The sequence below is a fragment of the Phascolarctos cinereus genome, unplaced genomic scaffold (assembly GCF_003287225.1).
Source record: "Phascolarctos cinereus isolate Bilbo 61053 unplaced genomic scaffold, phaCin_HiC Scaffold_1;HRSCAF=81, whole genome shotgun sequence".
Lineage (NCBI taxonomy): Eukaryota > Metazoa > Chordata > Mammalia > Diprotodontia > Phascolarctidae > Phascolarctos > Phascolarctos cinereus.
The window spans coordinates 42,056,321-42,083,168 of record NW_027555514.1 but is presented as its reverse complement, the minus strand read 5'-3'; the positions used below and the strand labels follow the sequence as shown (position 1 = coordinate 42,083,168).

Here is a 26,848-nt window from a genome sequence, read left to right as displayed (position 1 = left end):
GCTCAGTGCTCCATGGGTGCCTGGCCCCCTTCCTTTTTCTCTCTCTCCCTCCTCTATATCGGGAGGCAAATTCCTATTACCAGCATAGAGGTCGATGGAATTGTCACTTACATAAAGTAAGAACTGTCTATGTTTTGCTGGTGCTAATTCAAACCCCAAGAGAAAAGGCTGTTTTTATCAGTTCTGTGAAAAAAAAATGAGGGACTCAAACGTCCTAGTAACTAAGAGGAATGAAGCCCATCTAAAAGCAAGCCATCCCCTGCTCCTGGGTGAAAGGTCACAGATTTAAAACGGGAAGGAACTCTTGGAGGTTGGTTAGCCCAGCCATTCATTTTCCAGATGAGAAAACAGACCCGGAGGGGTGAAGTTGACTTCTCTCAGATTATGTGGGTATTAACGGGCAAAGTCCAGGTTTGAACCTGGGTCCCTTACTCCAGATCCAGTCTTCTTGCCACTGTGTTATGTTGCTACCATAAAACTGCAATGACAAGAGACCGTAGTCATACCAAAGGACATAACACTGTAATGCCCAGCAGGCATTGCACTGCAATGAGAAGACTGATGAATCAGGGACAAGGCTCCCATTATTGCCTGCCCACGTGTCCCGCGGGTCCCTTGACTTCTCCAGGAGTCAGTGGGGCTGGGGGGCGAATTCATGACCTGGACCCACTTAGGAAGGGGACAATTACCTGTGTTGCATCCCAGGCTTGGTACTTCAGGTTTCCTGTGAGGATGTAGTCCATCAGGTAAAAAATAAATAGGCTGATAATAAGCAAGGGACTTACAAAAGCCCACATGATTTTCCAATACCAGTTTAACTTGCATCCAGTCATGACTTGAAGGTCGTTTTCAAATCTATTAAAAAACACAGAATGAGAATAAGGGGTAGGGAAGGGATAAGGTCCAAACCATCCCAGCTAAGGGAAGGGGGAAGAAGCTCACATAGCCCAATGGACAATCCAAAATTTGGATTGGAAGACACCACCAAGTGCTTAATTTATATTTGTGTCTCACACACATATATAAGGATCCATGCCCAAGTTTGCTCACTTATCCACTCTTAGAGGTTCAGCTCCGGTGTTCCTTCCTAGCGTGGCATGGGCAGGATGGGATGAGGCGGGGGAGTTGCTGTACCCAAGATGTGGCTTGGCATTAACAACCCAGATAACCAATGAAGAGAATCATCTGCTGAGGGACATTCAAGAGGAATGTGCCTCTGACAAAGATGAACTCTGAATGGGGGTCTCTGGAGGAGCTCAGGTGGAAAGCCATGGCTTGGAAACAGGGAGAGAGAACAGTGGCCCTTCTTAGTGACCCTAAGCCTCATTAGCCAATTGGCAGATGGCTCAGACCTTTGCTCTTTCTTCTCCCTGGTGGGCATGTACCCCAGCCGTGTCACTGCTCATAAGCAGATTCCCCAGGGGGCAGGCTCAGAAGGGACCTAGTGTATTATTTGAGAATGATAGGGAGTTTGGAGGGGGCAGGGAGAGGAACAAATAGGTAATTAAAACCATTGATGGAGAGTCCTTGAAGTTACCATCATCTATTAAATTCAGTCACAGGATTTTGAACTGGCAGGGACCTCAGAGATCCTTCAACCAGTGGTTCTTAACCTGAGGGTGTGAGCAGACTTCAAAGGGTCCTGGATGGGAAAAATGATATCTTTACTTCAATTAATAACGGTAACTAATATTTCTATAGCACCTGTTATGTGCCAGGCACAGTGCTAAGTCCTTAACAATTATTATCTCATCTGATCCTCACAACAACTCTGGGAGGTAGTTGCTATTATTATCCCCATTTTGCAGATGAGGAAATTGAGGCAAACAGAGGTTAAATGATCTATCCAAGGTCACACAGCTAGTAAGTATCTGAGGCTGGATTTAAACTCAGATAGATGAGTCTATCCGTTGTGCCACCTAGCTGCCCATCACGAATGTGATTGAAAGGAACACGGTTCCTTTCTGGAGTGGCCATAGAAAGTTTTTGTGTTGAAGTAAAAAGAACCTCCCTGCTAGGGAGAGGCTGTGGTCACAAAGGCATGAGAACTTGTATAAAGGGGGTCTCTAGTGACATTTGTTACCCTGAACTTGAGACTTGTGCCCCTGACTGGAACCCAGCCCAGCCATGGACACAAACTGAATATAATCCTTTATACTCCACATAGACTTGAGCTACTTTGTGGCATGAAAGACTTCTAGATGCCTTCTCCCCTCCAAAATCTCCCTCTCTCTTTTTTCTCTCTCTGTATATGTTTATATTTGTATATTATATAAATATATTTCTTATACAAATATTTGCATATCTACATGTGTATAGATACATAAGAGAGAAAGAGAGAGAGAATACGAGAAGTCAGTGTTGCATAGTGGATAGAGGGCTCATATATGAGTCAAGAAGACCTGGGTCCAGGGTTGAAATCCTGCCTCTGACACATATTGACAGTGTGACCCTGGACAAGTCACTTAACTTGTTAGTGTCCCAGGCAGCCCTCCAAGATGATAAATTGCAGAGCAGGTACCCCTCCCACCTGGAAGAGTAGAGAATCTCTCTACTATGTCAACAAAATCATAGATTTGGTTTCTTTCCTTCCTATCTTCTCTTTTTCTTTCCTTCCTTTCTCTCTCCCTTCCTTCCTTCCTTCCTTCCTTCCTTCCTTCCTCTCTCTCCATCTCCCCCCCTGTCTCTCCCCCTCTCTCTTTCTCATTCTCTCTCTCTCTCTTCCATGTAAGTATACATGTGGTCTTCCCTGAAAGAATAGAAATTCCTTGAGGGCAAGGACTATTCCCCCTTTTGTCTTTGTAGCCCTAGTGCCTGGCACATAGTAGGTGCTTAATAACTTCTTATCAATTGGTAGAACAAGTGCAGTAACAATAATAATAACTAGAATTCATATAGCACTTTATGGTTTGCTAAATGCTTCACAAATATAATCTCATTTCCTTCTCATAACACCCCGGGAGGTAGGTGCTCTCATTAGCCACATTTTATGGAATATGTGACAATGGTTTCAAATGTGAAGTAAGTGAAGGGCAGAGGGGATGTCAAGCATAATTAAACCTGGGGAGTGGGGTGAATTAACAGAAAATTATTTGTGCACAAAGTTTTTCAAAAGCAGTGTTAGTTTCCATTAGGAAATCGCTCATTCTCTTCCCAGAGATGTCAAGAAATCCCAAATTCTAATGCTTTAGAGGCAGTAAGGTATAGAGAAGCAACTTTGGACCTGGAGTTAGGAGACGAGGTCAGAGCCCAACTCTTGACCCTCTGAACTGGGTGACCGTGGGCTTCTCTCTATTCCCAGCCCCAAAGGCTGTTTAGAAGAAAAACAGGAAGAAAACCCAACAAGGAGGTGAATCAGTTACTGTTCTTTATGCCTCCTTTCCACCCAGATTTAGCTGATTAGTCTAGAAAAGGGATTTAGAATGTTACCTTCTTAGGCCATAAATATAACAAACAGCAATTGTTTCCACCAGCACAATGAGCAGGAGGGAGAAGGTGGCAGAGTAGTTGTTGAATATTTCAAACCAGTAGTTTCCTGATTCCAAGGTGAACACCAGCCCAATGACACAGTTAATGACGCATATAAGACCTGGAGGGACAAGAGCAGCTTCTCAGCCTCTGGAAAGTCTCACTTTGCTGGGCATCTCTCAGGAGCCTAAGAGAGGCAGGCCCATTGAATGGATCAACTATGGTCCACGCAAGGGCTGGCTGGCATGACAAACATCTAGGCAACATCTGTTGCTTCATACCCACTACCTATCTCTATCTATCTATTTATCTATCTGTCTGTCTGTCTGTCTGTCTATCCATCCATCCATCCATCTAGCTATCTCTCTATCTCTCTATCTATTTATCTATCTATCTATCTATCTTGGTGTATTACACCAATATATTTGTAGAGCAGAGAGGTTGAAGCTAATCAGTTCACCTAAGAGTTACTGGTAGGGATAGTCCCACCAGGGTTCTTCCCCTCCTGAATAAATATTGGCCTCTTTGGCAAGGGTCTTTTGATTACTTGTGTGAATTGATAGCATTCAGCTGCAAGGATTCAGCCCCAACATAAATGAGGTCCTGGTTCCTCTTTTCTGACAATTCTGGATATCATAGATCTGGCACTGGAAGGGACTTCAGGGACAATTTTCTCTACCCTCTTATCCTAGAGATGAGGAAACTGGGGGCTAGAGAGAAGTGTTTTGTCAGACGACACTCCTGACTCCACAGGACTTTCTCTACTATACATACGTGTATGTGTGTGTGTGTCTGTATATGTATATATATATATATATATATATATATGTATATATATATATATATACATATATATATATATATATATATATATATATATATATATATATATATAATAAAACAAACCAGTCTCCACAGACCAGTGGCCTCTTCTCCCAGAAGTTCACTCCACCCCTGGACTAGTGATCATATTGGAAGTACTGTCTGCCCTGTGGCCTCTATCTCTGATTGGCTTGCTCCTTCCAGAACCTTCATTGTAAGGAGTACGCTGAGACCAGCCACTCTTCAGCCCTCTCCAAGCTGCACTGCCAATTCTAGAGCTTTCTTCTCTACCATCCCTTCATGCTGAGTACCCTCATCTCTTCCCCACCCTAGTTTCCCTTTATGTTGTCTTCCCTCCTCTAGAATGTAAGCTTCTTGAGGGTGGAGACTCCCTTTCTTTCTGCTTCTATTTGCATTCCAAGCACTTGGCACAGTGCTTGGCACACAGTGACTGTTTAAGAAATGATTTTTCATCAGTTACTTTAGAGGGCTTCCCATCTGGACAATCCTTTATAGTCTAAGATCACTACCCTTAGTACGTTGGGCCCAATGAAAGGCTAACCTGAGATTGCCTCCTTGGGCAAGCGGCTTGAAATAAACTTGCTGTCTGTCAGAGGAGTGAGGATGGCAGTGGTGTTCCCCAACATGCTTCCTATCCCCAACATCAGAAGCATAACGAAGTATAGCACTGACCACAGCTGGGGCACCTCCATGTTTTTAATGGCTTCAGTGTAGACAATAAATGACAGTCCAGTCCCCTGGACAGCCTGCCAATAATAAGAAGATGTCATGTTATATCAAGAGTGCCAACCTTACTTACAGTTCCAACGGGCTGGAGTGGAGCCCACCTGCAGGGGCCTGGGCTTCTCTGAGTTCCTAGGATATTCCTTTATGAGTCTTTTATCTACATGTCTACTTTTCCTTTTATCTCCAAACACATCATTCAGTGGCACTGTGCCTAAGTGAGCCTATCATATGAAAAATAAGAATTAATAATGCTTTGCAGAATTTTGAGATGTTAGAAGAATTTGAGATGTTAGAAGCTCAAATTTACCTATCATCTTGAGAACTCTTAGGTAGAAGCATTGCATGATCCTAGGTGTTTAGGTTTGACTGTTGGGGTCTAACGTTAGCATGCGTTCTATTCTCCCCTGAGAATAATATTAGCCTATGGTACCTGAATGTAATGGACCATCACTGCACTGTAAGAAACATAGGAAGATTTGTATGAATCGACACAAAGTCAAGGAAGCAGAACCAAGGAAACAATATTCTCAATGACTACAACCATGTAAACGGAAAGGATACCACCAATGGAAAAAATCTCAATGCTGAGTTATTGTATTGGCCAAGGTTGGTTCTCAAAAAAAAGATGAGAAAATGAGCCTTCCTCTCTCCTTTGCAGAGGTGGAAGCCTATAGGGATGGAACATTGTATATACTTGAGACTTGTTTGATGTGTTGGTTAGTATTGCTCTCCCTACTTATTATTTTTTATTCTTTGTTACAGAGGATATTCCTCTCTGGATAGGGAAGAGATGGGTGAGGGACATGTATAGATATTAAACTGATATAAAAATAAAAGATTTTTTAAAAAAAGAATGATACTAGTGGGAAATTTCTACTCTTTCTTGATTCACAAATCAATCTCTTGAGCTCACGATGGATAGAGCTCACCCTTTCTCACAAGGGTCGATGAGGTTTCTGGTTTGGCTTATGGCAACAGGCATCGTGGAAAAGACAACATAGAAACTGTATCCGCAACACTTACGGTATCTAGTTCTGATTCCAAACTACAGTTTTTAATCTGTAGGAACACTTCACTGTATTCCTTTGGGTAGGTAGATGCTAGGTGAGCTTTCATCTCCTCCAGGTTTCCTGAGGTCAGAAAGCCGTCTTCAAGGTCAAAGGTATTGGTCAGCAGCAAGATCACCCTGGAAGTCAAGTTCACTGCGTTAGTTGCCACTTAAAAAGACTTTCTAAAGCCCACTGTGGTGGAAAAGTTTGGATGCAGTGCCTGGGAAGATGAAAAGGACGTTTTGCTGCCATGTCACCAGTCCTCTCGATCGCTGTAGTGGGGAAGGGGATGTATGATTTTTATATCTTCCCCTTGCAATTTCATTATTGGCCTATTTAGATAAGAAGTACCTTCAAAATGTAGGGACATTTGTATTATGTGACTCAGGAGACACATTCCCTACCCTCCCTCATATAATGACATATCATCAGAGCTGTGACATAGAATTATAGAAGCATAGATTTTGGCCTGGAAGGACCTCAGAAGCCACCTAATCCAATCCCCTTATTTTGTACATGAGGACTCTGGTGCCCAGGGAATGAAATGACTTGTCTGAGGCCACACAGGTAGCAAGTGTAAGAAGTAGGATGTAATTAAGAATCCCAGCCCCTGGGGATAATTCTTTTAGAATGGAAGGGGGTGTGTGGCATGACTGAGATACATTGAAGACAGGGTTAGGAAGTAGAGAAGGTCGAGGGACTGGGAGATTGGGTTTTGCTAGGGGATAAAGGTCGGAATAGGAGACAGTAAATTAAGTAGTGAAGTGACTGCAGAGGGGAGGAAGTGGCCTAGAGGGTTCAAGATGTCAGCAACAAGGATCTAGACAGCTGGAGTAAACTTTAGAAGAGGTGGTTGTTGAAAAGGAAAGCCTGAAATTGGTCATGGGACACATGAAGCATGCCAACTGGTCTTGTGTGCCAAAGATAGGGAGAGAAGGAATAGCCATTTCTGAAGAGCATTTCAGGAGACATGACTTCTTCAGGAGAAGGCTAGGATTCATTGAATCCTAAAAGATAGAAAGAATGTGAGGGGAATAAGGAGGGCTTAGAGATAAAGGGGACTTTGTGGATAGAAGTAAAGCACCCCGAGGGCAGGTACTGTTTCATTTCTGTATTTGTATCTTCAGCTAGCATAGTCCCTGACATGTTGATTGGGAAGAAGCCTAGCTTGGTAGATAGGGCACTGGATTTAGTGACAGGAAGACTGGAGTTCAAATCCCAGCTGAGTCACATGTATATGATGCTGAGCAAATCACTTAACCTCTCTAGTTTTCTCACTTCTAAAATGAAGGAGCTAGACCCAATGACCTCTTAAAGTTTCTTCTAGTTCCAAATCTCATGATGCTAAAATTGATTAACAATGAAGAGGGGTCCAGGGAGTTCAGTGGAAAGGCAAAGGAGAGGGAAAGTGAAGGCTAGAACTGAGTTTACTATTGTCATGGGGGCTGGCAACAGCCTCTAGGTGGTACATGAGGACAATAGTTAGAAATCTGAGACAGAATAATGTAGTGGAAAGAGTACTGGATTGAGAGTCAGGGAACCTGGGTTGAAATCCAGAATCTATTACTTAGTAACCATGTGACCTTGGGCAATTTAAATTCAGATGCTTACTAATTCTAGGCAAATCACTTAACCTCTCTGTACCTTAATTTCCTCATCTTTAAAATGGTAAGGTAAATCCAATGGCCTCCAAGATCCTTTCCATCTTTAAATTTATGATCCTATGATCCTAAATCTCTTAGCCTCTCTGGGCCTCAGTTTACTAATCTGTAAAATAAAGGAATTAGATTGGACAGTGTCTAAGAGTCTCTTCTTCCTCTTAATTTATGACCCTATGACCTACCCATCATTCTTACTTATTGACGCAGCTCTCATAGTTGAAAGTGGCCTTGAAGCCATAGATGGCGAACGTGACGATACTGGCAAAGATGGACGTGAAACTGTTAATCAGGGACACAATGATGGCATGCTTCTGGCAATTGTTGGACTGCTCATTGTAGCTGGCAAAAGCAATCAGGCTGCCGAACCCAAGGCCGAGGGAGAAGAAGATCTGTGTGGCCGCGTTGATCCAGGTTTGGGGGTTCGCTAACTGCTCTACCTGAAAAGTCAAAGGTGGAGGAGAAGCTGATCAGAGCATGAGGACATATCGGCACCAGGGTCTGTGACACAGGAGTAAGTCAACAAGCAGTTGTTAAATGTTTACTACTTGCCAAGCACCATACTGCTGAGGATACAAAGAAAGGCAAAAAACCCAGTCCTTACCCTCAGGAACATCTATACCCCATTATGGATGTTACTTAGACAGTGCGCTATAAATTTGGAAAGGTAGGTAGGGGCCAGGTTTTGGAGACCTTTTAATTCCAGACTGAGAAATTTATATTGTATCCTAGAGGAAACTAGGAGCCATGGAAGATTTTTGAGCAGGGGAGTGGTATGGTCAGATCAATGCCTAGGAAGTTTATTTTGGTAGTACTGTGGAGGATGGATTGGCAAAGAAGAGACTGGAAGTAGAGACCAATTATGAAGCTCTTCAAATAGTCCAGGTGAAGTAGGATCAGGATTTGAATTAGGGCAGTAGCAATGTGAAAGGAGGGAAGAGGATGGATGTGAGAGACAAAGTGGAGGTAGAATGGGTGAGGTTTGGTCACTGATTAGACCGGGCTGGTCTCATGCACGGCCAGCTCCTCCTGTAAAGCTGGTACCTGGTCTGCTTCACCACAGAGCTTAATTAGCAGGTGAGGGAGAGAAAAGAGGGGTTGAACAACAGGTTTATGGGATAGAGGAGAGGGAATCTTCTTTCCACTCCACAGAATAATAATGGCAATAATAATAATAACTCATCCTATAGCATTTTAATCTTTATAGAGCATTTATAAGATCATAACCTAATAGATTTAGTATTTGAAGAGACCATAGAAGCCATTAAGTTCAATTCTGTCATTTTGCAGATGAGAAAACTGAGTCAGAGAGTGACAATATTATTCTTTCTCTTTTATCACTGAGAAAACCAAGTGACGAAGGTCCAGAGACATTAGGAGACTGGCCCAAGATGAAATAGCTAGAAAAATGGCAGACCTAGAGCACATATCCAGGGCTTTTGATTCTAAGATGCAGACTCTTTCCATCACACTCCTCTCTTCCTCTTCAAATCCTGAGGAGGGTCACTTCATTTTCCTGATCCTATTTCCTCATCTGAAACCAAGACAGTTGGACTAAAATACCTTTAAGATCCATTCCAGGCTTTAAGCCCTAGAATCCTGTGATCATTTATTTATCCACCTCCTCCATTTGTTGAATGCCCCTGACAGAGGAGGCTGAAGAAAGTAGAGAGGCCTTCTCTCTCCCTAGGGTCCTAAAAATGGAAGCCAGCTGCCCCTTTGACCTTTATCCATTGGCTGGCTGGCTCCTCAGCACCCCAAATACTATTTAAGGTAATAAGAAGACTGGAAAGATAGGAAGGGGCAAGGTTGTGAAGGACTCTCAGTGCCAAACAGAACATTTGATGTTTCATCTTAGAAATAATAGAGAGCCACTCTAGTACATTGAGGAGGAAGGCAATGGGATCAGACCTGCACTTTAAGGAAACCACTTTAGTAGGTGAGTGGAGAATGGATTGGAGGGAGGAGAGGCTTGACAAAGGAGATTGATTGGAAGGCGATTGAAGGAGTCTGGGCTTGAGGTAGTGAGGGCCTGTGCCAAAGTGGTAAGAAAAAAATGTTTATCTGGAAAATGATAGATGTTGGAGAAGATGTGGGAAAATTGGAACACTAATGCATTGTTGGTGGAGTTGTGAAATGATCTAACTATTTTGGAGAGCAATTTGGAACTATGCCCAAAGGGCTATCAAAATGTGCATACCCTTTGACCCAGCAATAGCACTTCTAGGGCTGCAGCCCAAAGAGATCATACAAATGGGAAAAGGACCCATATGTACAAAAATATTTATAGCAGCTCTTTTCGTGGTGGCAAAGAATTGGAAATTGAGAGGATGCCCATCAGTTGGGGAATGGCTGAACAAGTTGTGGTATATGAATGTAATGGAATACTGTTGTGTTATAAGAAACGATGAACAGGCCGACTTCAGAAAAACCTGGAAAGACTTGTATGGTCTGATGCTAAGTGAAGTGAGCAGAACCAGGAGAACGTTGTATACAATAACAGCCACGTTGTGCGATGACTAGCATTGATAGACTTAACCCTTCTCAGCAATGCAAGGATCTCAGACATCTCCAAAGGTCTCATGATGAAAAATGCTCTCCACATCCAAAGAAAGAACTATGGAGTTTGAATGCAGACTGAAGCATACTATTTGCTATTTTTTCCTTCTGTTGTATTTTGTTTCCTCTCTCTGGTGTTTCTTCCTATTGGTTCTAATTCTTCCTCACAACATCACTATGTGAAAGTATGTTTAATAGGAATGTATATGTAGATCCTATATCAGATTGTGTGCCATCTCGGGGAGGGAAGGGGAGGGAAGGGGAGAAAAATTTAAAACTCGAAAGTTTATGGAATGATTGTTGATAAATCAAGATAAATTAATTTTTAAAAAGAAAGGAATGTTTATAAGAGATGTCCTGAAGGTAGAAATAAGAAGACTTGCCAATAGTTGGGGTGTGGAGTGATTATGAGAGAGAGGTTGAGGATAATACCAAGGTTGTAAGCATAAGGGACTAGAAGGATGAAGGTGTCCTTGACTGAAATAGGGAAGTTTGGAAAGGGGTGGAGTCTGAGAGTAAAGGTAATGAATTCTGTTTTGGATACAGTGAGTCAAATGCCTATGGGACCTGCATTTCAAGATATCCAAACATCAGTGAGGCTCAGGAGAAAGATTAGGGCTGGGCTGTATAGATCTGAAAATGCCTTGTCTAAAGATGATCATTGGGAAGACAGTACATAGAGAGGAGTATGTATGCATGTGTGGCGAGGGTGGGCAACTGGGAGGCTAAGTATCCTTACCTTGGGGGTGAACATGTACGCTAGGCCATTGGCAGCTCCATGCAGGGTGAGACCCCGAATCAAATAGATGATGAGAACACAGTAAGGCAGCAATGCAGTTATGTAGACCACCTAAGGGAGCCAGAAGATCCAGTTTAGCCTCTTAGAGACAGGAGTCTTGCCCACCTCTCTATTGCCAGCCCCCAACCCTTTAGCCATTAGAGAAGAAAGGGGAAACAATGCCTAGCTATGCCGCCAGTGAAGCCCTACGTGACCACCTAGGAGTTGCCTATCGAGGGAATTTTGGTCAGTAGAGGTCTATTTCCCCGTGGACTTAAATTTTCATTGAAGGCCTATTTTATGTTCTGCTTTTGGAGATTTTTATTTAGTAGCGGCTCTAACATGCATAGTATAGTGGATAGGACACTGAACTTGGAGTTAGGAAGACCTGAGTTCAAATTCTACCTCAGACACTAGCTGAGTGATGCTGGGCAAGTTACTTAACTACTCTGTGCCTCATTTTCCCCATTTGTAGGACTCTTAATTTATGACCCTATGAGAAACGCTGGAATAAGGGAAGCTCTATTATTTACAAGAATCTTTTTGTAATGTTAACAGCTGTAACATTCTAGCAAATGCAATAATAAATAAATGATTCTTTTGTAATATCAATAATAGTAACACTGTAAAAGTATAACAAATAATCTGTAAAGTGGAGAATCCTTTGGGCATGTTAACAATGGCCAAGAATTTATACGGACCCTTGAGTTTTCTTATCTAAGGTTTTCTCAAAGTAGGGTATACCCATAATAATGTGAAAAATAAGGCATGTGGTAGCATGAGTTTGACCATGACTCTGAACTATTACTACTCCTGCTGCCGCTGCTGCCGCCGCTCTTACTAGTGATTCTGTAGTGGAAATCTAGCCTGACTAGTCTAATAGAATTCTTTGAGATAAAGGAGTCGCTACAGGATTGGAGGAAATGTTTTGCCAGGAAAGCTGGTTTAGATCTAAGAAACAGCTGCTAGGGATAAATTTTAGGCACTTCTGTAGAGACGAGTCTATAGCAGCACCTTGTCTAGGCTAATATTGAGATGATTCTTATTTAATTAACAATGATATGAAACAGGATAGAGCTATAAAAAACTCAGGTTTATAGATGACCCTACACAGGTCCATATGGAATGCCATACTTCCCTCTGAGGTAAGTAATACAGGTATTATTATCTCCATTTTACAGATGAAGAAACTGAGGCTTAACCAGGTTAAATGACTTGCCCACAGTCACACACGCCTAGTAAATATCAAGAGGCAGAATATGAACTCAGGGCTTCTTATTTTGCATCCTTTCTGGTTCCAAAGCCTCTATTTACTATGCCACAGCTAACTTACATAAGGTTCCAAAACAGATGTTCTATTTATTTATTTAATTATTTTTAATTCATTTGTTTTGAATTATCAACAATCACTTCCATGAGCTTTTGAGTTTTAAATTTTTCTCCCCTCAAAACATATTGTTAAAGGAAGTGATTGATATTCCCGGGGTCACTTCACAGACAGTAATCATGCCATCTCATAAAATTCCCTTTCTGCCATTATAGACACAAAATAACAGATTGGCTAGATTACCAGTCTGCCCCCAAATATGAAAAATCTTAGGTTCTTTCATTGCATGTTGCGTGATGAGAGGGAGGAATTTAGGACATGGAGTTTTTAACTGAACCTCCTTCTCATCAGACACTTCTTGTCTGCCTTCCTGAACCAGTCAAGGGACCTGGGTGAGGGGCTCAGGTCAACAAAGTCTACACCCTTGTGATCTGTCACCTCTGACTGCCTGGTGCCAGCTCACCCCTTGGACTTTTCTGAGGCTGGTTAGAGAGATGAGTATGGCCAATCTAGAGTTGGAAGGGCCCTCAGAGGGCATCTAGTTCAAATGACTCATCCTACAGATGAAGAAGCTGAGGCTTAAAGAGGTTGGTTGACTTGCCTATGGTCACATGGATGTCAGAGAAGGGATTTGAACCCATTTTTCATTGCTGGATTGTAATCCCTGCTCTTAAGCTCAAACGGACCCTTCTGAACCTTCATTCCAATGTCATGTTGTAGCCAGCCCGGACCTTACCTTGCCAGTTGATTCCGTGCCTTTCAGAATGCACAGATACACCACCAGCCATGCTAAGATGAGACACAAGGCCTGTTCCCACTGGATGACCCCATTCTCTTGAATGGAGGGTGAGATATTGAGGGTTTTCCGGTACCAGAAGTACTCAGTTGATGAGGCTCGCTCACATTCTTCATCATGACTCGTGAGATTACTGTTCAATGGGCAGCTGGACCATGGCAAGGGATCCTTTGGGATCAAAACAATTACTATGCAAAGCACAGGGTAGTAGAAGAATGAAGGACAGATGTGGGAAATCGAAGTGGGCATGAAGAGCAGATAGGAAGAGAATAAGCATTAATACAGCACCTACTGTGTGTCAGGCACTGTGCTAAGTGCTTTTCAAATATTCTCGAACTTAATCCTCACCACAGTCCTGAGAGGGAGGTGCTATTATTATCTCTATTTTGCAGTTGAGGAAACGGAGGCAAACAGGTTAAGCGGTTTCCCAGGGTCACACAGCTAGTAAATATCTGATGCCAGATTTGGACTCAGGTCTTCATGACTCCAAGCCCTGTGCTCTATCTACTGCACCACCTAGCTACCTCATAGACGGGGTTGAGGCCAAGAGGGAAGCTCAAAGGGAAAAAGGAACAAGGAGCTAGGGAATCTGCCAAGAGGGCAAAGAATGAAGACCATGCTTGGGAGCAGAGGCAGAAGATCAAAGGAAAAATCCAGCCAAACTCAGAAAGAAGAAGGGGACAAGGATAGACCAAATGGAGAAGTAGCAAAGAATTCTGGCAGGAGAGCGACAAAGGCAGCATGTCAGCCAATGAAGAGAGGACCCGCCCAAAATACCCAACTACATAGAGAGGCAAAGGCGAATACAGGGGAGAGAACACCAGGGTCTAGTGCCAGCATAGGGCAGCTGAGTCCCCTGTAACTAATTTTATCTGTAAAAAAGTGACGGGGATTAGATTGTGGACTGGCTCAGGATATAGTGGACTTGAGACGTTGGTTCTGAGGGCTGCAGATCACTACTTCCCTGAGACGAATACTTGAACTTAGGGGCCGTTCTAACCATTTCCCTTCATCCAGATATGCCTTATTCATCTTCCAGAGGGTAGGGTTCAGAGCTTGTATGGGTGCGATGCAGCATAGCTTGAAATCGTAAGGAAAAATACACTGGCAGGAAAGGCTTTCTACACACATACACTAAGATGCTTTTTTTTTTTAAACAGTTGGAAGGGACCTGAGGGAGATGATGTTAATGCAGATAAGAAAACCAAGACCTGGAGAGGTTCATTGACTTGTCTGAGATCATATATTTTTTACTAGAAGAGATTGGTGTTCTTTTTTCTTTTTCTTTTTTTCATAAAATGTTTATTAAGGCAGTGAAGTTGGCACATTGGATGGAGTACTGCACCCAGAGTCAGGACAACTTAAGTTTAAATTTTGTCTCAGATATTCCCAGCTGGGTGATTCTGGGCAAGCTACTTAATTTCTCTCACCCTCAGTTTTCTCATCTGAAAACCAGGGATAATAATAGCATCTACCTCACAGAGTAATTGTGAGGATCAAATGGGATAACACATTAATAAGTGTTTTGCAAAGTCTAAGCCCTATAGAAATACTGGCCCCAGACATTTACTAGCTGTGTGACCCTGGGCAAGTCACTTCACCCTGTTTGCCTTAGTTTCCTCATGTATAAAAATGAGCTAGAGAAGGAAATGGCAAACCAGTCCAGTATCTTTGCCAAGAAAACCCCAAATGGGGTCACAAAGAGTCTGACATGACTGAACAATAACAAATTGTTAATTGTTATTGACTCTTTTTGTTTTAACCTCAGTGATTTCTGAACGTGGTAGCTTCCATTCCCCCTACTCTTACTTCCTAGAAGGAAAGAAAAAGAAAAGAAGAAAGGAAGAAGGAAGGAAGGAAAGAGAGAAAGAAAAAAAGAAAAAGAAAGAAAGGAAGGAAAGAAAGAAAAAGAAAAAGAAAGGAAGGGAGAAAAAGAAAGAGAAAGGAAGGAAGAGAGAGAGAGAGAAAGAGAGAAAAAGAAGAAAAAAGCAATACACCCAGGACACAGTGTGCCCCTGTCGTTTTGCCTCTCGGTAGTGAGGTGTGTGTCATCATCTGATCTCCAGGACTATCACTGGGTTTTCATTTCCTTGGTCTTTGGTTTCCTAATGGAGTCATTACATTTATATTGTTGTAGTCACTGCATACAATTGTTAGGGCTCTGCTCAGTGCACTCTGCCTCAGGTCCAACAGATCTTACGTTTCTCTGAATCTTTCCTTATCTTCAAATCTTACTGTGCAATAATATTCTATTGTATTCATATACCAGAGTCTTTTTCATTCTCCATTTGATGGGGACACATTTCACTTCCATTTTTTTGCTAATGCAAAGAGCAAGGCTATGAATATCTTAGTACATCTGTCTTTGACTTCATGATATATACACACAGAGTAAGACTACTAGATCAAGAGGCTGAAACACTGACTAATCACTTTGCTTAAATAATTTTCCAAGTTGATATCCAAAATAGTTGGAACAATTCACAGATCGACTACTAGTTCATTGATGTACCTGTCTCCCCACAGCACATACAATATTTATTCTTCCTGAATTTGGGGGGGAGTCATTTTTGTCTATTTTCAGGGTATAGTAGGAAATCGGAGAGTTTTAATTTGCATTTCTTTTACTTTTAATGATTTGGAGCAGATTTTCCAAATAGATATTTATAGTTTGTAATTACACTTTTAAAAACTTTTGCTTATATCCAGCTATGTGCTGTTTAACAACTGGTTTAATAACCAGTTCTCTGAGAAAAAAAAAAACCTTCATTATTAACATTTTCTCCAGCACTTTCTTACATCTAGACAATCAACAACAACAAAAAAATCACATGCTGATTTATTGAGTTTGTGGATTTCCAAGGTGTAATGCTCACAGTGAAAATTTAACAATCGTCTCTTCCAAGTCTGTATGAGCTGTCTGTCACTCACCCTTACTTATAACCATTGTCCATTCATCCATTGGAAATGGCTCTTATGATGTCATGTATTTCTATTAATTCCTCACATATCTTAGATATCAGATTTTATTAATATTTGATGAAAATATTTTCCCACTTGACAGTTTCTCTTTTTACTCTGTTCATTGATTTTGTTTGTGCAAAAGTTTTTAAATTTGATGTAATCAAAATTGCCTATTTTCTTTCCTTCATAATCTTTTCTTTCTTTCATTTCCTTCATCATTGGCGTAGCTAAGAATTCTCTCTCAGCCACAGTTGAGAAAGGTAGCTCCTTCCTAATTTCCTCTCTCTCTAGGTGGTTGTTGTTGTTTTTAATGATGTAATCTGTAATCAAGTCTCATATCATTTTTTAGGTTATTGTGATATATGGTATAAGATGCTAGTCTAATCTAATGCCTGCAAATTGCTGTCCAGTTTTCCCAGCAGTTCGTGTCAAGTAGGAAATTGTTCCCTCTATAATTTATGTTCTTGGGTTTTTCAAATACTGGGCAGCTGGTTTTGATTGTTTGTTTCTTGGTTATTCAGTATGTTCTCCTAATCAACTTTTCTGTTGTTGACTTAGTTGTTGTTTTAATGCAATACCAAATAGTTAATATGACTGTTGTTTTATAATATAGTTTGATGTCTGGTAATGATATGCCTTCTTCATTACTGCTTTTAAATTTTTTTTCCTTGAGATTTTAGACTTTTTCTTCTTTCAACTAAATTGTTATTGTTTTGTCTAATTCTAAAAATGTACCTTTGGTAATTTGATTGGTATAGCAATATATCTTGAAGTTGATTCAGGTAGTCTCATGATTTTTATTATATTAGCACATGAGCAAAAAAGCTTTCCAATTGTTTGTCTTCCTTCACTTATTTTTTCTTGCATTTCATTTTTAAAATTCTGACCTTAACAGAAAACAAAATGAAAATTTCCATATATGAAATAAAACAAAAGAGGAGAAATTCCTTCAAAATACATGATAATAATAAATATATATTATAAATATATAATAACAATAAATATATAGTTTTTAAAACTGTCCTTGTTTTTTTATTCTTTCTGTCCCTCATTCTGTTCTCTCTTGTGAATTTCTTTTAATGCTTTAATATAGAACCCACTTTTCTTTTTCTTTTTCTTTTCTTTTTAACGTATCCCTCCCCTCTCCCTCCTACCACTAAGTTGAAAAGAAAAAAGAAAAGAAAAACAAAACGAATTCACACATTATCCAAGTACAAAAATCTAAGTCTTATTCTCTTCCCTTGTTTCCATCAAGAATGGTTTATAATTGTATTGATATAAATCTTACAAGTGTCTCAGTAGATTAACTCATGCATTTCATGCATTTTCTCTTGGTAGGACTATAGAAAGGCAGTGTGGGATAGAGAATCGAGAGTCCACCTTAAGGCCAGGAAAATCTGAGTTTAAGTCCTCCACCCCTCCCTGACCCCTGTCCCATATACATCCCTACCGGCTGGGTGACCCTGGGAATGTCATTGGACTTTTCAGTGCCCTAGACAACTCTCCAAGACTACAAGTTGTAGAAAAGGTGCTGAATTACATTGGTCAAAGGAGTTTGCTTAGTTGAGAGTTTCATATATTAGCGAAAACATAGAGCCATTCCAGGGGTATGCTGGTAAATGTTTAACTGGCTCTCCATTTAAAAACGTGTGCTTGACACGCTTTCAAATTGAATCTGCATTATTAACATTTTTCAATCACTTTCTTAAGTGTAAACAATCAACAAAAGAATAAAGCAAGCCCTGATTTATAGCCCTGCCAATTTCCAAGGTGTAAATTCTCGCACTGAAAATTTAGCAATTAGTACTCTAACCGTACGAACATATGAAGCACTTAGGTGGCACAATGGATAGAGCTTGGGCTTGGAGTCAGGAAGATGGAAGATCAAATCCGGCCTCAAATGCTTACTGTGTGTGACTGTAGACAAGTCACTTCACCCTGTTTGCCTCAGTTTCCTCATCTGCAAAATGAGCTGGAGAAGGCAATGGCAAACCACTCCAGTATCTCTGCCAAGAAAACCCCAAATAGGGTCATGAAGAGTCCGACATGACTGAAAACACGACCACAAGAAATCATATGAACTGACTCTAGCTTCCCTGGTCCATTTCCTGTCCTTATACATATTTTAATGGGATTTACTTTACCATCAGTTCTTCTTGGTTTTTGAAATGTAGATGATTTCTGTGGATTTATTTTGTATCTTATATCCTGTCCACTACACACACATATCCCTCTTGACTACATCTTTCATTGGTAATTTGAAGGCTATATTATAATTTAGTCTTTCTTATTGGCTTGAGTCCCCACCCAGAAGCTTGCATTTAAGGAAGGACAGTAATGAGCTGGAAGGAGACCAGGATGTTAAGGAACCTCAAGGCTATTGTTGTTGTTTGTCCTTCGTTTTCAAGGAGGACCACTGACATCACATGTGATGTCTTTTTTTTTTTTTGGCAATGGGGATTAAGTGACTTGCCCAGGTCACGCAGCTAATAAGTGTTATTTGTCTATGGTCACACTTGAATTCAGGTCCTCCTGAATCCAGGGCCGGTTCTCTATCCACTGCGCCACCTAGCTGCCCCCCACAAGTGATGTCTTGATTCCCGTTTGAATTGAACTGAAGTGAGGCAGAGCTGCACAAAGTCATCAGCCTCAGTCTCTCTTTCAGAGTCATTGAAGTTCAGTGGCAAAACAAAAGTCAAGATGACTGGTGATGGCTTGGGAGAAAAGTAGTCGCTTGTCATTCTCTGTCTCTCTTCATTTCACCAAAACAAAGTTCTCAAAGGCTGAATGTCTTTCAAGTGTCATAGACTGGACCGAATTTCACGGAAAGTGAAGCTTCTGAAATTGGCTTTCTCCCTCTATAACTAGTAGTTCAAGCCACCACCTAGACTTGTAGATTTGAGTGTCCCAATCACCAGAGCCTGCAAGCTCAACATTATCCTCAACTTCTGACTCACATTCATCTCACATTCAATCCACTGCCAAATCTCGCCACTTCAATACATATGCGGCACACTTCCAAACCTGGCCCCTTCCTCCCTTTCCGGTCTTCTCATACCCTACTCCCCTCCAGGCACCCAATGGTCCAACCACGTTAGCCAACTTTCTGTCCCACAAACGTGAGGAACCCAGCCTCCATCTCCATGTCTACAAATGGCTGTCCACCATGCCTGGAATGCTCTGTCTTCCTCATCTTCACCTCTTAGCTTCCTTCAAGAGTCACCTCAAATTTCACTTTCTGCAGGAGGAGTCTATTCAAATTTCCCCATCTGCTAGTGCCTTCCCTTCTAGTTTTCCATCAAATCCCAACCCCCCCCCACTCCAACTCCCAACCACTCTTAGACTTGAATATTCCAAGAGGTTGTCATCGTTGTCATCATCACCATCATCACCATCATCATCATCATTATTAGCTGTGGGTACTCCCTCCACCAAATGCAGACCACAACCCCTTTATAACTTAGAATATCTTTGAGTGTTTCTCTAGCTGAAAAATTCATTACAGTGAGGCTCTTTGAATTTAGACATGCTAGCTTTAGGATTATAATCAGATGGTACATTACCGTTTCTTTTCTACTTGAAGCATTTCCAGCATGGGAGAACCTTTCAGAATTTGCATGTCCACCCATGGGTATACTAGTAAATGTTTAACAACTGGCTTTCTGGGGGTGGGAGGGAGGGAATTAAAGTGTGCATGACACACTTAAGTATAATCTGTATCACTAACATTTTCTCCATTACTTTAAGTCTAGACAATGAAGAAAACAATAAATCAAGCCCTGGTTGTAGATTTGCTGGTGCTGGAGGGGACTCCAGGACACCCCTGCCTCCACCCCACAATGAAGAACCAGGGGAAGACTTTTGTGCAGGTATGTAGCTTGTAGATTTTCTAGACAGCAGCCAATGCCAATGTCTCAGTTCATCCCCTGGAAATCATCGAGAAGGTGCATAAAAACCAGAAGCAGAGGATACTCCCTTGATTATGTCCTTGGGTCCCTCCAGAGGGAGTAACATCACATAGTGTCCCAAGACTCAGTGTCTCTTCCACTGTCTTCTGCTGCATCCTGTAGCAGAGCACAGAGCCCCTGACTCTCCCTAGACAGATTCCTCCTGCTGCTCAGGGGTGGTGTTTGCCCCTCCTTACGCCCCAGGGTGTAGAGGTGTGTGGAACCCATCACTTTCTTTGAGGTTTGAGCTCCTTGAGGCAGAGATTCCAGATTCCTTTTACTTTCCCCTCTTCTACCCCCCAAGGCAGACATTCAAACAGAATCCCTGAAACAGCCCTGAGCATAACATTAGCCCACATCTATAGAGAACTTTAAGGTTTGCAAAGTGATTCTCCACAACCTTGGGAATCTATAATTGCTATTCCCATTTCACAGGTGAGGACATTGAAGTTCAGAGAGGTAGAAGTGACTTGCCCAGATTTGTAGGGCTATACCCCATGTCTTCTGATTTTCGGTGCTCTTAAAATATTTATATAATTATGTTTCAAAAGAATTGGTTTGCTTTGTAATCCTATGCATTTAAAAATATTATTTTGAGAAGGAATCCAACCGCTTCACCAGGGGTACATGAAGCAGAAAAGGTTAAGAACCTCTGCCCTACACCATGCTGATTCTCAATAGTTCTTGTCAAGGAAAACACACAGACTAATTCTAATAACAATCCTGAATTAGAGATGGAATTAGCTTAAGCCCACATTCATCGTCATCAAAGCACATTTACGAAGCACCCTTTGGACAAAACAAGTAAACAGCGGCAGATCAAAGCACATGATTCAGGAAATCAGAAGAATAGGAATTTAAGAAAACAGCATGCCGAAGAAAAACAAGGAAGGTCTCTCTGGAGCACTAGTTAATTCCTAATGAATCTCATAAATTGGTCACATGTATTTGGATTCACACTATTTGAAATTATAATTATATAAACTATGGTCACAGGTCCTAGCCCAAATGGAACAAAGCAGCATGAACTTGAATAATGCTATCACTTTTCGGGATTCACTATTCACACTAATTTGGACCTAATTCCTCTGCCTCTTCAACACGGCAGGAGAGAGGCACATCGGATATTAGACACTGGTGTACAAATCAGTCTCTGCTTGGTCATGTCCCTTTCTTTCTCAGCATAGTAGCAGTTGGACAAACACTGAAATTTCAAAGTGCAGGGTTTGTCATTGTCACTCAGGTGATAATGACTGAAGATATAGCTGCCATGGTCTCTTTGATTTGCTTGTTAGTTATTTTTTTTAATCAATGAATATCCATCGGTCATTTAAAAAAGTAATATGTCTCCATCTGTCCATCATGTCTCTATCAGGTGGGTAGGTAGCAGGTTTCATCCTGAGTCTTCTGGATTGGGATTGGTCATTGCATCATTCAGAATTCCTAAGTCTTTTTACGTTGTTTGTCTTTACAATATTTGGTTATTGTAAACATTGTTCTCCTGGTTCTGCTCACTTTACTCTGCATCAGTTCATATAAGTCTCCTCATGTTTCTTTGCAGTCATTCCCTGCATCATTTCTTAGCATGATGATATTCGATCACATTCATATATCATTCCTCAATGGCTGAAAATCGATGGGCACCCCCTCAATTTAAAATTCTTTGTCGCTGCAAGAATAGCTGTTATAATCTATACATATGGGTCCTTTCTTTGATCTCTTTGAGGTATAGGTCTGCTAGAGAAATCACTGGGTATTCACGCTTTAACAGATTTTGGGACATAGTTCTGAATTGCTTTCCAGATTGGCCAGACTAGTTCAGAGCTGCATCAACAGTGTGTTAATGTACTTGTTTTTCCTAAAACCCCTTCAGAATTTATTTTCCTTTATATCAATTTTGCCAATTAGATTGTTTTGTTTAGTACTAATCTCTTCCTAAATCTAGTCTCTCTCTTATTCTCTCTGTTCCCTTTTACCCTTTTCCCTCCTGTTTCCCTGTTGAGTGAAATGTGTTTTTGTACCTAACTGTGTGCATATTTCCTTTCTTTGACCAGTTCAGATTAGAGTAAGGTCCAAGTGTCACCTACTCCTCTTTCTTCTTACTTCTTGTTATATAGATTTCTACTTGTATACCTCAATTATGTGACATAATTGTCCCCATCTTTCTCTTCTCCTTCTCTCGGTCCCCCCAGAGTGTGCTCCTCTTCCCTTTCCTTTCCTCTCTTCTTTTAAAATCATCAAAACATAACACAATTACTCTCAGGCTCTGTGTTTAATGAGACATCCTCTGGAATCAGCACACATATACCATCTCTTCATATTAACATACACACAGCTTATCCATGTTTTGTCCCTTATAATTGCTTGTTCATATTTACTTTTTTAGTGTTTCTCTTGAGTCCTGTTCTTACACAGCTCTGATCTTTTCTCCAGGAATGCTTGCAAGTCTTCTATTTCATTAAAGACTAATCCTCCCCCTCCCCATCTACCATCCCCAAATAGGATTATATTCAGTTTTGCTGGGTAACTTATTCTTGGTTATAAGTCTATATCCTTTGCCTTCTGGAATATTGTATTCTAAGCTCTCTGCACCTTTATAGTGGAGACTGCTAAATTATGTTTGGTTCTGACTATGGCTCCTCAGTACTTAAATTCTTTCTTTCTGGCTTCTTGCAGTATTTCTTCTTTGACCTGGAAGCCCTAGATTGTGACTATAATGTTCCTAAGAGCTGTTTTTCAAGTGACTAGTGCATTTTTTCTATTCCTACTTCGTCCTCTGGTTCTAAGATATCTGGGCAGTTTTCTTTCATGATTTCTTGAAATGTGATGTATAAGCTTTTGACCTGGGTGTAGCTTAACAGATAGACCAACAATTCTTAAATTATCTTTCTTCTATCTGCTTTCCAGATCAGTTTTTTTTTTTTGCGAGAAGATAGTATGCATTGTCTTATTTTTTTTTTCAGTGTTTAGACTTTGTTGTAGTATTTCTTGTTGTTTCATGGAATCATTAACTTTTATTTGGTTCATTCTAACTTTGAGAGTTTGTTGCTTGGATAATGTTTCTTGTTTCATGGAATCATTAACTTTTATTTGGTCCATTCTAATTTTGAGAGTTTGTTGCTTGGATAAGGTTTTGAAGCTGCTTCATCTCTTCGAGAAATTCTAGTTGAACTTGTGCCCAAGCTGTATTTTCCTTTGAGACTTTATTTGTATATGTTTGGGCATCATTCTCTTCCTCTGATTTGATGTCTTGAGCATTCCTATTACCACAATAGCTTTTTGTAATGGGATTTTTAAAAAATTGCTCCTGCCTATATTCTGACTTCAGACTTTATGTTAAGGCCAAGCTTCTAGTAGGAATACTTGGGCTAGTTATGCTGCTTCTTTCTTGGGATATTGAGTTTTAGGTTTTTCCAAGATTTCAAGTTCAGTTCATGCTGATGACCTATGAGTTTTCAGTGCTCCTAAAGTGGTCTGTCCCAGGGCAAAGTTAAATTTCTAACCTCTTGGTCTGAGCTCTGCAAGTTTCTTGGAGAAACATGTCTGTGGGTTTGCCCTGGTTGGAGTTTCAGTAGACAACTGCTGTACTCAACCATTATCAGCCATCTGAAAAGCTCCACTGGGTCAGGGGGAGAGAAAACAGGTTCTCCTTTGGTCTGGGAGTCCTGCCTAGATTATTCCTCTATGGGCTTCAGACTGAGCTGGAAGCTGGAAACAATACTTCAGTTCATTGCTGGCATCATAGCCACACAGTTGCTGATTGTGTCTGAACTTGCCCCTTGCTTAGTACATAGCCTAGGACCTACAACTCCTTCTTACCATAGTATGCCACCTTCAGCACAAGTCTCCTCTTCAGTCCACTATGCATTTTTGATTTGGAACTGGGTAGTCAGTAACAGAGCTATCAGTACCTATTTCTGCATTCTGCATAAGGTTGGATTCCTCTGTACTGTATCTGGGACTTCTTGCCATGATGTACAGACTTTCCCTGCTCTGGAGTGCTAGATCCTGTCCCCCATGATTACAGACCTCACTGTCTGCCTCCCTATCTGTCACTCTTCCTGGGCTGTCACTAAAATGACTGTGATTATTTCTTGTATTTCTCTATCAGGACTTGGTCTGGTGCATTTTCTGGATTGGTGTGGAAGACAACTTGGCTGTAGTTTTTCCTGCTACTCTACCTGCCATAGGTTTACATCTCTCTCATTTGCATTTCCAGCTATTGAAAACTGTATCTTATTACCCCCAAGAGATTCCCATCCTCTCTTTAAACTGGGCGCACTGGAAGCTTACCTACTCAATCAGCATTTATGCTGGGTGACACCTCCATGCTGCAAATCTCATACAGAGCCTCCGGAGAGGCGTAGTTCAAATAATTTGCCACAATCAACAAGACTCCAAGCATTGCAGGAACGGGAATTCCCTCCACAAAGACTCTACTTATGACTGCCTGAGTGAATAAATAAATATTAATGTGATTCACAAAGTTCAACAACCTTCAGTGCTTGTAAGGTGTGCACTAAAGAGTGCACAGTTTCTCAGAGTGGTAGCTCATTGTCATGAGATTTCATTTTGAGTTAGTGGATTGGTGAAGAGGTTAAAGACAAAGTAGCTAATATCTTTTTGAGGATCTGCTCAAATGGGAACTCCAACTGATCAAGACTCCATGTTGGAGGAGAAATAATCACTGATATTTGTGCTTTATGGTTACTAAGTGAGCTTATCCTCTTATCTGTTCCTCATCATAATCTGTGAGATACATAGAACAAGTACCATTAATCCTATATTACAGATAAGAACACTGAGACTCAGCGAAATCAAGGGACTTGCCTAGAAATAGTGGATGTAGGACTTTAACCCAGGTCTTCTGACTCCAAATCCAGTGTGCCTTCTATTATACAGTGTTGCCCAAGAATTTACAAGATCGTAGAGCTCAGGCTGGAAGAGACTTCAGACTTCATCTAATCTAACCTCATTTTATAGATGAGGAAACTGAGGTTCAGAGAAGTGAGCCAGCCCACTTTCAGATATAGATTTGTTTTTTATTTAGTTTTATTTTCAGTTCTGAATTCTCCTTCCTCCTTCATCCATTGAAAAGAAAAATAAAAGCCAGAACCCAAGACTTATTACAAACACATAGTAGTCATGCAAAGCCAATTCTATTATTATCCACGTCCAAAAAGAGAAGGAAAAGGAAAAGGGGAAAAAAAGAATATACACTTCAATATATATATATATATATATATATATATATATATATATATATATATATAATATATATATATATATATATATATATATATATATATATATATGTATGTATGTATGTATATAAAAGAATACACACTTTACTCTGAGGCTATCACCTCTCTATCTGGAAGCAGATAGCATGTTTCACCATGGGTTCTCTGGAATTATGTTTGGTTCAACTGTGTTGATCAGAGTTGCTAAGTCTTTCAAAGTTGGTCATCATTACAATATTGTTATTACGTACATTGTCCTCCTCATTCTGCTCACTTCATCCTGTATCAGTTTACATAACTCTTCACAGGTTTCTTTGAAACCATCCCCTTCATAATTTCTTACAGCACAATATTATTCCATCATAGTCATATGTTATAACTTGTTCAGAATTCATCCCCCCAATTGATGAACATCCCCCCAATTCTTTGCTACCAAAAAAGAGCTACTATTTTTGAACATGAGTCTTTTTCCTCTTTCTTTGCTGTCTTTGGGGTATAGACCCAATAGCAGTATCACTTGGTCAAAGGGACGAATATATATTCTATACATGGATTGTTTGAGTCAGGCATATCAGTATTTTTAGACACTAAAAGACTCAAGGCTATACTCAAAGATATCTAGCCATGAACCTACAACTGCCCAAATCTCACTAAGCCCTGGTGCACTTTGTCACTAGAATAAGCTTGATGGAAAGGGGACCTAGTTTTCTTCTTCCCAAGTGACTGTTACAGTGTGTGTTTCCTATTCTCTGCTTCCTTGCTGGGTGAGAAGAAGAGAAAAGAAAAAGGAAGAACACAAGGAAGTGCCTTTGTGCTGGACTTGGAGTCAGGAAGACCTGGGTTCAAATCATCCCTATTACACTTTGCTAGCTGTGTGACCATGAACAAATCACTTACCCACTAAATCTTAGCTTGCTCCTCTGTAAGATAGGATAATGATACCCATACCCCAGGGTTATTGTGAGGCTCAGGTGAGAAAATCTATGCAGAACACTTTACCACCTTTAAAACACTATATAAATGCATGCCCCTATTGTTATAACTCTAGGAAATAATACGTGCCTTGTTGAGCTGAATCATCCAATTGGAAGTGAAGAATAAGCGTCATTGTCAAGGCAGAGAAGCCAGAAAGCAGAGGTTTGGTCACAGAGAGGAAAGCCTATGTCACCCCTGAGGACTGGCTCTAGGCTCTGGAAGGGGGACAGGAGACATAAGAAGCCCGTCTCCCCCAAAGTCAGAAAACAGAGAAAGACCAGAAGAAGAAAGCATAGCAGCAGCAAAGGTCATCACATCCCTTTGATGACAGGAATTTCATTATATTTCCCAGATATCTTCTCATAAAGACTCGCCCCTATTCCCCTTCATTTCAAATGTCCTTTATGGAGCCATATGCAAGAATTTTGCACCAGTAAATCCCCAGAAGTTATGGAGAAAATCAAAATGTAACTGGCTGGGGTGGGGGGGAGAATTCCTTTGGGGACCCAGCCAGT

The 26,848-nt window shown here is 40.9% G+C and overlaps 1 protein-coding gene across 1 annotated transcript in view; it reads right to left on the bottom strand.

Annotated features, from left to right (window-relative positions):
- The window catches only part of SLC6A20 (solute carrier family 6 member 20), a 50,886-nt gene that overhangs the window by 3,618 nt on the left and 20,420 nt on the right, over positions 1–26,848 (bottom strand). The window contains exons 4-10 of the mRNA XM_020987326.2: positions 13,145–13,372; positions 11,043–11,153; positions 7,943–8,184; positions 6,061–6,223; positions 4,853–5,057; positions 3,430–3,589; positions 690–855 (exon numbers count right to left, since the gene is read on the bottom strand). Coding sequence (XP_020842985.1) covers positions 690–855; positions 3,430–3,589; positions 4,853–5,057; positions 6,061–6,223; positions 7,943–8,184; positions 11,043–11,153; positions 13,145–13,372 — 1,275 coding nt within the window. The remainder of the gene's footprint in view (positions 1–689; positions 856–3,429; positions 3,590–4,852; positions 5,058–6,060; positions 6,224–7,942; positions 8,185–11,042; positions 11,154–13,144; positions 13,373–26,848) is intronic.